Source organism: Stegastes partitus, unplaced genomic scaffold (assembly GCF_000690725.1).
Source record: "Stegastes partitus isolate 25-593 unplaced genomic scaffold, Stegastes_partitus-1.0.2 Scaffold639, whole genome shotgun sequence".
In the NCBI taxonomy this organism is placed as follows: domain Eukaryota; kingdom Metazoa; phylum Chordata; class Actinopteri; family Pomacentridae; genus Stegastes; species Stegastes partitus.
In genome coordinates this window covers 132175-143793 of record NW_007578370.1, presented here as the reverse complement: position 1 = coordinate 143793, position 11619 = coordinate 132175, and the positions used below count along the sequence as shown (strand labels likewise).

At 39.3% G+C, this 11619-nt stretch overlaps 2 protein-coding genes across 2 annotated transcripts in view; both read left to right on the top strand.

Annotated features, from left to right (window-relative positions):
- LOC103363191 (membrane-associated phosphatidylinositol transfer protein 2) overlaps nucleotides 1-4006 on the top strand; it is a 58087-nt gene extending 54081 nt beyond the window's left edge. The window contains exon 26 of the transcript XR_520490.1: nucleotides 3994-4006. The gene's annotated coding sequence lies outside the window, so the exon portion shown is untranslated. The remainder of the gene's footprint in view (nucleotides 1-3993) is intronic.
- mob1a (MOB kinase activator 1A) lies at nucleotides 2435-11247 on the top strand. Its single transcript, XM_008289841.1, has 6 exons — nucleotides 2435-2617; nucleotides 3751-3917; nucleotides 4243-4336; nucleotides 5446-5579; nucleotides 6551-6714; nucleotides 9185-11247. The coding sequence occupies exons 1-6, from the start codon at nucleotides 2604-2606 to the stop codon at nucleotides 9260-9262; spliced, it is 651 nt and encodes a 216-aa protein (XP_008288063.1). The 5' UTR covers nucleotides 2435-2603; the 3' UTR covers nucleotides 9263-11247.
- Nucleotides 11248-11619: the final 372 nt, after the last annotated feature.

Below are 11619 nucleotides of genomic sequence, written 5' to 3'. Positions count from 1 at the left end.
TTCAGCACCCGACCTTTTGTAGATGTCTTTTTAAGATTTGCAAGTTAAATAAAGTGTTAAACACACGTCCATGGCGGACCTTGTTTTTATGCACCATCACAAGTTGGAAATGCCTTCAAAATCCCTCAAGTGGCATTTTTTGTAGGTAGATTGCCGCTACACCCACCATAGTTTGTTTTCCCTTAAATTTATCTACAGGGTTACAAATACAGTTGAGTAAAAAGTACAAAGTTTTCCTCTAAATTCTTGTTGTAGTGAAGAATTAGTAGATCAGATTCTAATTTATAACTAAAGTAAATAAATCAAGTATAACTAAAAGCAAAACTACAGAAATACTGTCAACAAAATACACTTTAGGGAACCAAAAGTTTAAAAAAAATACTCCTTCAGGTAGAATTGTCCCAGTCAGAGCTTTATTATTTGAGATTATTCTGCTTAATGAATCATTAACAGATAAGCTGCATTTAGTTGGTTGCGGTACAGCAACTTTTTAATTACTTTACAAATACTATTTGGAGGTTTAATGTACTTTATTACAAGGCTTTGCAATTTATGTGCTCACCATCATTTTTTTAATGTATGCTATTACAAAATAACAAATACTACGGCATAAAATGTAAAGTATTTGTCATTGAGATATAGTGAAGTACAAATATCACATAGCATAAATGTAGCTACTCATTTATATACAATTACATCAGAACTGTACTCCAACAAACTACTTGATTAAATGCAGTAATTTTCCATGAAGGCCCAATTAAACTGTAAAGGCAAATATTTGCCATTGCGCCACGACCGATGCTCACTTTCAACTTTACCTTGTAGCCACCAGATTTCAATTATATACATAGAACATACCGGACTAAAAACAGCCCAAGGCCTAATACTTTCGGTAATTTGTTAAAACGCAACTATATTTAGCCATTATGTGAGCAAAACAGAAACTACAAACACTTAAGTCCTACCTACAATAGTTAATGTACACTTGTAGTGCAGATTAGATAACAACCTTGAATTCTTTGTAAGTATTAAAATGATCTAAAGCTAATTGGCCTACAATAATTCTGTGATTTTGCTCAGTTGTTAATTCAGCTTTGCTTTCCACCACTTGCTGGTAACTGCTCATTTATGGAGTTGCTACCAGTCTATAAAGAGAAATTTAGACTGAGATGCTCTTACAATGAAACAGCTTTGTTACAAAATAACTCATAGCACATCAGATAAGATACATTTTATTGATCCCACACCAAGGAAATTATTATGTTACAGCAGCTGGGTACAAATGAGGCATGAAAGAGCTGGACAAGAACTACAAAAGTGCACTAGGGTTTAAAAAAAAGGAAAAAAAAGGAGACTAATAAAGGTTTCCTACAGACAGTAAACAAGGCAGGATGAATTTACATATTGTCAAGGCCCAAGAGAGCCATAGTAAATTTACATATGAATAGAATAGAATAGAATAGAATAGAATAATACATTATTGATCCCCCATTGTGAGAAATTTACATGCCATAGCAGAATCCAAAAATATAGAAAGTCAAAAAAAATAACAACAATTCAGTAATATGCATCCCTAAGTGCAGCTATGACATGGTGAGTTAACACATGGGTATGTACAGATAGGACATAATGAGTAAACATATGGATATACATGAGCTGATGAATTGACATATGTACAGACGTGACACGGAGGATAATGTACCCACGTTTCTGTTAATTCAGTCAAAACCTATTATTGGGAGAAAAGACCAGTGTAAACATGACACACGAAGAGCTGTAAGAGAACAGTGTGATATTTTGTTGATTGATCTGGAACAGAGAACACAGTTTTACATTTTTGTTGTCGGGTGGAATGGAGCAAACATTGATTGTTTAAGAAGAGCTATAGAGAAGCAAACTGTGTTAAGAGATGCTGTATTTCCAGCAAAACTACTTTATGAAGCCCTTTTACAGCAGCAGCCAAGTGCTTTCCAGTAAAACAAACAAACAAACAAAAAACAACATAAGACTATTTAACAGGTTTAAATATTGAAGTTAAGACCCTACAGTGTTATTTATGATGTGATTTTACGCAAATGTTCTACACAATATAGATTTAAACCCTACAAACATTTGGTTAAATACATCTTTTCCTGACAATAACAAATATAAAGGCAAGAGACCTCACAGTGTTATTAATTAGGAAGATGAGCCTAACTAATTCAGAGCCAAAGTTATTACTTTACAAAAGTATGCATGGAAACCCAACATATCCAAGGATTCCCTGTGAGCAAGCTTTGTAGTTTTATGGGTTTTTTTTGTTTTTGTGTTTTTTAAAGAGCACACGAGAAACGCCTAAATGACATCAGTCCTCCCCTTGAGAACTTCAGGAGCGTGGCCGGGCTGTAGTACCTACATGTGGCCTGCAGGGGGCGACAGTCTGCGGGCTGAGCCGCTGCAGTCCGCCGACAGAGGAAGAGCCTCAGTGGGTGCAGTTAGCCGGAGCGTCGCTGTTAGCAGGCAGCGCTGACAAGTGGTTAGCGTGTAATTCTAGGACACATTTCTGTTTACCAAACTAGACTCAGGGGTTTTAATCGAGGCTCTTCGACGACTGCAGCGCCAAGATGAGCTTCTTGTTGTAAGTAAAGTTAGTTTTCATGAAGGCCACTAAGAGCCGGAGCTTGCGGTTAACGTTAGCTGCGCTTCTGCGAAGTTCCATCAAGGGAAGTAAGTGGTGTTAAAATAAGACACCGTTACAGAAAACTAGTCAGCTAACCGCACTGCCGTCCCGGAGAAGTGTAGGTTACACTTAAACCGACTTTATCTTACACGGGATTACCAGTCGTCGACGTAGCGTTATCTGCGAGCTTGTGTTTATTTATAGTTTCCGAGCCCTCGCAACTTTTTTAACTAGTGAGTTGCTAACTTGGCTAGCCGGATGATAGCTCACGGTTGGTTAGCCAACTTAGCTTCACTCCTCCATCTGTTCAGATAAGACTAGCCATGCTAACCTTCGTCATCACCCACGCCTCTGCTGTCTTGTCTCTTCTGTCGGGGGTTACCAGATGTCGTGCAGTGGTGGTTTATTAACACTTCCGTTGTTTACAGCAGCACTGTGATACTGTCACTAAGTGGGCAACCACTGTGACCTGCTGATACCGACACGCTTTGTAGAGAGTCACACTGAAAACAAGTCTAAACAAGTATTTTCGCTTTGAAAGGTGACATGACAAATATGGCAGTGATTACACATCATGACTCTAAGTTCATAGACGTTCACCCTGCAGCCTGCAGCTGCTGATTGCACAAACCAGACAGGAAGGACCGTCATGTGTTCAGGCCCCAGAGAGCCGTCTGCTCCCACACAGGCCTTTTAAAAGTGTCACTGTCAAGGCAGGTTTATTCCTTACAGCCCAGTGTCACACATCACAAATTTACCTCAAGGGACTTTGTAATTACTGCAACGTACATCACGCTTTGTCCTTACACTCTTGATTTTAATAAGTGTGAACTGCAAAAACACCCCTTAACTTGAAAACTAAATGGATGTAAAGTCAGGAATAACAGCTGAGCAGGGATCCCTCTTCCAAGATGGACATCGCAGCACAGCAGATCAATAACACATACACTTGAGATCAAAACATCTTACAGTGTTATAGGGCCTGTGTCACATGGCCACAACGACAAGCTAGAAAGCACATAGACACACAGGAGGCGCCGGTTTCACTTGTGTACACACAGTTGCTTAGCTCCACGTTTATTTCTTTACAGTGGCAATCGCTCGTCTAAAACCTTCAAGCCGAAGAAGAACATCCCAGAAGGCTCCCACCAGTATGAGCTGCTGAAACACGCCGAGGCAACGCTGGGCAGCGGCAACCTGAGACAGGCTGTCATGCTGCCAGAGGGAGAGGATCTCAATGAATGGATTGCTGTCAACAGTATGTGAATTAATACAATAAACCCACACGCCTAGTATACAAATAACAATTCCTTTTTTCTTTTAACCAATGTTAGGATTAAACACAAATAATCCTTGTGTAGAGATTGAGCATTGTATGTTTTAAATATGAATGCACGTTAAAAAGCAAGTTATCCTGTGTCTAAATACAGGAGCTGCAATTTTTAAAGTCACAATGTATGATGTAATATAACTGTATAATGCATAGTAATGTGCAGGTTCTATTCAGCTGAAAAGTATTACTTAAATATTGTAATTAGGATCATTTCTAGAGAACATAAATGCTAATTTGCCCTTTCCTTCAGCGGTGGATTTCTTCAACCAGATCAACATGCTGTACGGCACCATCACTGAATTCTGCACTGAGACGAGCTGCTCTGTGATGTCTGCAGGACCGAGGTAACCACAAACTTTGTTCCTTCTATGCGTGCAGCGTCTAAATTTCCACAGAAGACTATTTAACACACTAAGAAAAGTGCAGGTGTAAAAGATAAAAAATTCTATTTAGCAAGTTTATTATTAAATGATTGATTAAAAAGGCCACTACATGTGTTTTATAGAATTTTAAGAAGGAAGCAACTTGAGAAGAGTTAACAGAGACAAAAGATATTGTACACGAAGCTTGTCTTCTTTAAGTAACATACTTTTTATAACACAGTGAAGGCACATTCTCACACTGGGGGAAGAAAGCAGTTTATCAGTTTTCTGAAGAAGCATCTGCCTTTGTCTGGCGTAGTGTTTAAAACCAAAATGAATGTTTTTGCTGAAGAAGAAACTTGTGGGGGGATTTAAAACACAACTAAATTTATGTTTTCAAGCATGTATGAAATGAAAGGAAGCAATTACACTCCCGGACAGAGAAGTAAATCTCAGCAGACGCTGTTAATTCTTGTTTTGGTTCAGACTCTAAATGTGTGTGAATTGAAGCCTTGTGAACTGAGCTTGATGGCGTGTACACTTTCTCATATCTTTTTCACATATTTCTCATATGTCTCACAAGTAGTCCTGTTTGTGACACATTACTTGATTTTATGATCAGAACTGGGACACTACAATGCTCAAGGAGCCCTGCTATGGATTTAGAATTTAACAGTTGAGACAGTTAAAGTAGTTTAAATTGGAATATGTCATCTGAATGTCACATGAGGAAAACAGGAATTAAGCTTTGCATGGGGTCACTGTAGCAGTTGTTTAGTTAGAATCTAGATCTTGCACTTCCTCTATGCTCTCCGGCCAACACTGTCGATGTTCAGCCTGTAATCAGGAGGAAGAGACGGGGGCTCGCTTCCTGTTGACATAGCCGCCATTAAGAATATGAGTCCTGATGCTTTTTACATTTCCCTCTTCTGTTCTTTTTTTAGCTTATCTGTTTCCCAGTGATGTTTTCATGCCATGACGAATGCTTGTTCGATTTAGAGCTTTTATGTTCTTATCTGTAGGTCTGCCATGTCTACTCAATCAAGTGTTTAACATGAGCACTGCCAATTAATTGTTTTCTTTCTCTGTAGATATGAGTATCACTGGGCTGATGGCACCAATATTAAAAAGCCTATCAAGTGCTCCGCGCCCAAGTACATTGACTATTTGATGACCTGGGTGCAGGATCAACTGGATGATGAGACACTTTTCCCCTCCAAGATTGGTGAGTTTTCATTGATCAGTTAAAGATCTTGTGGTGATTTGGGTCACAGTTTCATGGCTGTGGAAGTGTGTTACTAAGAGGGAGAGAGAACCAAACAGGCTATTTGTTCTCCAGCAGACCAAACAACTACATATGTCCCGTTTATTTGATTTTGATGTTGTCTTTTCACACACAGTACCGACCGTTCTCTTTTCTTGAACTTTTTTCTTAGCCTTTGAGAATTAAAAGTGACATCGTCTGTCTTTCGTGCTTTTTAAACCAAAGACCAAAGAGCAGATAAATGTACTTTCACAGGATCTTGAGCTGTGTACTTAGCCGTCGGAGGGCAGCAGTCCAACAGCTTCTGAACAAAGCGACAGTGTGATGTTATTGACTGACCAAGTCAGTCACCTGACTTCAGTCCAGCTGCAGCGTGTCTTGCATGCTGAAGAGGAGACTGAAAGCAAAAAACCCCTTTACAAGGAGTTGTGCCTGTTTGTGTCCTGCAGCGAACTGTTTTCACTTGGTGTCAGTTTATGTGAACTTGTCTAGTTTCTTTTGGTCTCGTAAAGGTTAAAAGTTCTTCACAGTTCATCCTCGTGTGTCAGAATGTGACGCTATCAGATCAAAACTGAAAGTTACAGCTTCAAACTTGGTTGTCATTTTGTTTATATCAAAAACCCAATGCGGTGGACCACAGAGGAAACACAACACAAATGTCTTGCTGTCCTGAAACTGTCTGACTCCGCTACACCTCCACTCTGCAGCCAGTGTAAACTTTGCTTTGTAACTTTGTGCGTGTGGTGTTTGTGTGAACATTTTTACCAGCTGTTCATACTTGGACTTGAATTTTAATTAGGCAAGTAAGCAAAGAGTACAAGTGCAATAAATTCTAGTTTCACACTGATGTTGGCCGAAAGGCATTGTAGACCTTGAAACGGCACATGTTGTTCTCTTGAAATCAGTATTTTCCACCACCTTCTGTCCAACAGGAGTCCCCTTTCCCAAGAATTTCATGTCCGTGGCCAAAACCATCCTGAAGCGTCTGTTCAGGGTTTACGCTCACATCTACCACCAACATTTCGACTCTGTGATGCAGCTGCAAGAGGAGGCTCACCTCAACACCTCCTTCAAGCACTTCATTTTCTTTGTTCAGGTGAGATTATCCCACTACAGTATGACAATAAGAACTACTCACATATGAATACAAACAGACATGTTGGTAAAAGCACCAACAAGATAATAATAACCTAATCTAAATGAAACTGGGACTGGAAATGAGGCTTTAAAGGCTGAACCTCGTTTAGCTCATCCAGTCTAAAGAGAGACCCTCTTGTTAGCTGTGGTTCTGTTGCTATAAAGGCATGGCATTTCTCCAACACTGACTTGAAAGATCAGTTCTGCCTCATGTAAAGAACAGAATAACAAGAAATGTTACCAGGACGTAGAGTACATAACCTAATGTTTCATACATTGTGCATAATGCCCTCGTCCCGTATATGCAGACACTGAGACTCCATCTGCAACAGTCCTGGCATGTTTGAACAGAGCCGACATTGTTTTTTTCCATAACAGAAACCTTTACATAAAAGCCAAAAAGTTGTTAGTTGAACAAGCAGATTAAGCCTTCAATTTTCACGATTATATGTCTAAAAAGGGCTTATGAGATTTTGACACAAGACGGAGACTGTTGGCGTGTTGGATTTGATCCAAATTGCTCAGTAAAGTTGGACAGTAAAACAATCCTGATAGTTGTTAATTTAAAATTCCCTCAATAAAAATGATAACGATAGACCATGTTGGCTGCGGAGAGTGTTTAGTTAATAATTCAAAATTGAATGATAGTTTGGAAATCAAACACATTTTTATTGATTTGTTGACGCCAATTCCATAAGAGTCATTAAGAAAAATTAATTTAAAGTCTGTTAATCAGTTCTGTAACAAGGTTCCATCGTGCTCGCAGATCAACAGTGTGCTGAAAACACTTAGCATGCATGTACTGCTATCTGTTTGCACCATTAGTCATGCCAGTTGAATACTTGTGTGTCATTCTTTTGACAATAAGTCATGATCTAGCATCACAGACGACCTGCTCAGTTGTTGCTTAGGTGAACCGCACAAGTTGTGTGATTGTCTCATAACAATCACCTGAACTTAACAACTGCTTGTCCAAAAATACACAAGTACAGCTTTGGACTCTGCTGTCATTACAGTAAAGTAGCTGGTTAACCCCAAAATATTCAAGAAATCAGAAAAGAGACCACCGTTGCTATGGTTACAATTACTTTGTCTAACTCTGTGTGTCTGCTGATAACATTTATCTGTGGTAAGTATCGTTTCACACAACTCTGCTGTGAAGAATGTAGGACGACAACATAGTCATGAACAGTGACCGAGAACACAACACACACTCTTGTAGTGTATATAATTCTTATCTGGGGACCTTACAGCAGACTAAAGTCACATTCTTACCCCTTACAGCAACACTTTACTGTGACTGCAGCAACATGCTGCTACTTCTCTCACACACCAGCAGAGACTCTCTTCCCACAACAATTTGTCTTGTTTGTGTTACCACCGTCCTTAAAGGGGACGTGCAGCCAGGCTGTAGATGTTCAAGGATTCAAGGTCTTTTATTGGTCACAAACACAGTTATACATGGTATAACGTGCAGTGAAATTTGTTGTGCACCTGTTCCACACCAAAACAATAATAATTAGATAAACAAGAATAAGGAATAAAACGCACAAAAAATGAAAAAATATGTATGTATATATATGTGTGTGTGTGTGTGTGTGTATATAAAGAGAGAGAGAGATAGAAATAACAGCAATAAGTAAATCAAATTGACAAACAGTGCATAAAGGGAATAGAATAAATAAAGAATAAAAATAAGATTATGTACATGTATATGTAGAAGGTGAAAAGTGCGAAGTGACCAGTTGGATTGTTATTGAGTCTATTGTCTCAGGTTCAGCAGGCGGACTGCCTGAGGGATGAAGCTCCTCCTCATCCTCTCTGTGTTTGCCTTTAACGCCGCCCTGACGGCAGCAGAGAGAACAGTCTGTGGCTGGGGTGGGTGGGCTCACTCACAATCTTCCTGCCTTCAACCTGCATCATTTGGTGTAAATGTCCTGCAGGTTGGGGAGGGTGGTTCTGATGGTGCGCTCAGCCGAGCGGACCACCCTCCTCAGGGCCAAGAAGTCCTGCTGGGTGCTGCTGCCCATCCAGGTGGTGATGCTCCCAGCCATAACACTCTCAATGCTGCAGGTGTAAAAGTTCCTGAGCACCTTGAGAGGGAGCTTCAAGTCCCTCAGGCATCTGAGGTGGTAGAGACGCTGTTGAGTCTGGAGGGGGTTATGGTGTTGAACGCTAAACTGAAGTCCACAAACAGCATTCGCACATAATTCCCCTTCCGAGTGTCCAGGTGGGCCAGGGCTGTGTGTAGCAGGTGATTTATGGCGTCGTCTGTGGATCTGTTTGGCCGGTATGCAAAAGTTTCAGTTTTAGCCCTATTTAATGCACGAACAGACCGCTAGTCTGGTTATGTATGAGTGTAAATCACAAAATGAGATCGCTAAGTAACCGATTCTATATTAATCATATGTTTGTTCTTTTTCTCGTAGGAGTTCAACCTTATCGACAGGCGAGAGCTCGCTCCTCTGCAGGACCTGATCGAGAAGCTGGGATCCAAGGACAGATAGATGTTTCATCACGCGTCTCCTTTTTTCTTCTTACATTTCTTTTCTCTCTTTTGTCCCTCTCTGTGACCTCTTCTACCTCTACGACTTCTAGCCTCAACTCTTACAATCTGTGCCTTCTTCTTTACATTTCCTGAATGTTTGTACTGTACTTTTCTTTTTATTCCTTTCTGTTCTCTTGGATGCTGTCTTTGAGCCCTTTTTCCCCCATTTTAGCCTCTCTAGATCATATAATATAGTGTAGAGGAGTAAAACTATTTTTTCACAGGACTGTGGTTAACGACTCTGTAAGAGCAGCCGACTGAATTTTATATTGGACCAAGGACATTTGGAAGTCGAACAGCTTTTCAGAAGTTGTTTTACAGTCTTTCGATTGTCTGAACACTTGCTAGTTGATTCCTTTTTGTTAACTTTGAGCTATTGTCATTACAGTGACTGACCAAATATCCCAATTGTAGACTTTTTTTTTTACACGTCTGTCATTGGTGTACAGGAGAGAGTAGCAGGAAAGAAAAGTAGTGACATTAAATAGGTTTTGGGTGAACATTTGTAAACATAATAATACGACGGCAGGCACAACAATGCACCAGTATATGGTATAAACCTGATTTCCCGCATGGTAACACAGTTCCTATTGACTTGCTCTTTGCCACAGTTACACGTGAAGAGATGCAGTGGTAGATAATTCTGCGAGGCCTTTGTTCTTGCCCCACAAAAAACACCACCATCGACTGCATACAGCTATTTCAGTTTGGTCATGCAATATTGTGTTTGCACTTTTTTTTGGCTATTTTTTTTTTAAATGGTAAAATGTGAGATATAGTCCTTACAGTGATACTTTTTTTTATCTGCTATTAAGTAATTGTTAATAGCCACTTAAAGCTTATGTAATGACCCTAAAAGCTGTATAGTATAAGTCATCCTGTCAACAGCAAAAATAGTCAAATGTGAATTTTTATTTTTACTATCATTTCAGTTCATTTCTGTGGTGCCGATCAATTATGGAGTTTTTTTTTTTTTTGGTTTGTTTGAATGCTGGTACTTTTTTTTTTTTTCTTTTTTTTTTTAACTAAATAATTCCCCCCTTGATTGGAAAATAGAGTGATAACTATTGTTCCTGTACACTTAAGATGTATGTAGTTTTTCAAAGTCTTTATTAGTCTTTAGTGCATTTTTAATTGTCACGGTCATTTCCTACACTTCCTCTGGCGACAGCAGCAGGGCTGTTTGTACTGCCATCCTTTTAAAAACTGATGCAGCTAATATTCCTGATGAGCGTTTTGTCCGGCTTAGTCTGATCAAGGGAATTGGTTCAGAACCTGCTTCACATTGGACCTAAATTTATATCAGACAATCCTGTAACCAATTACGACGAGTTAATGTTTTAAATGCATTGACAGGAACTAACCGATGGAATCAAAGGCAGCAGAGTGTTCATTTTTTAATTCACCACTTTGTAAAAAAAAGACTATTCTCATACCAAGGCACAAGCTTTCTCATAATGTGAAAAAAATCTTTCATTTTTTTCAAGTACAATTTATATACTTTAAGGCCCACAAGTTGCTCGGCAAAAAAAAGAAGCCGGCACCCTTGAAGTCATGTCTGTAGGCATGTCCAGCCTTCACTGTCAATATATATTCAGTCACATATTTGTTGAAATGTATTGCTTTTTGTCACAATTTTATTTTTAAGCTTTTGGTATGGAGTTACATTTAATATTACATTGTACAATGTTGGCTTTCTCTTTTGAATCATATAAAAAAAAAACAAGGGCTTTGAAATTAATGAAAAGTTTTTATGTTTATTTTCAATATTGGTCCAGTCATCAGGTGGTTATTCAGGAGTTGCAAGGATGTTTGTACCACGTCCACACATTTGCTGTAAATAAGATCAGTGTTTTATCTGAACAAAACTGTGCCTTACAATAATGAAAACGTCTGATGAGACAGTATTGACTGATCAAAAAACGCAATAAACACTGAAAGGACTGTGTCGTGTTGTCATTTTGTGTGTGTTGAAGAAAATGGAGAGAGCTATGTAAATTGACAGCTTGTGCAGTTGTTTTTTTTTTTTAAATGTACGCATTTTTTGACATCCGTACCACAACTTGAGAGGAATGTGTTGTGTTTCCAAATATAGGATCTAAATTTAAAGCAGCAGTATCACCCGAGACGGTTTTACACGGTGCACTGTGCAGCTCAGCCAATCACAGTCGAGCCTGGAGCGACGCGACTTTTTTGTTTTTTTACCCTGAGTGCAGACTGACAGTTACATCTGACCCTTAACATAAACACGTATGGCTGCCAACATTAATCATCCAGATGCCTTCCAGTGGAGGTAGACCGTCTTCAGCGCTATGC

Bases quoted from the DNA above. Each gene is read 5' to 3' on its own strand.
- mob1a (XM_008289841.1), top strand. The intron at 4,337-5,445 runs GTAACCACAAAC...CTTTCTCTGTAG, and splicing joins GTGATGTCTGCAGGACCGAG to ATATGAGTATCACTGGGCTG. The intron at 6,715-9,184 runs GTGAGATTATCC...TTTTTCTCGTAG, and splicing joins ACTTCATTTTCTTTGTTCAG to GAGTTCAACCTTATCGACAG.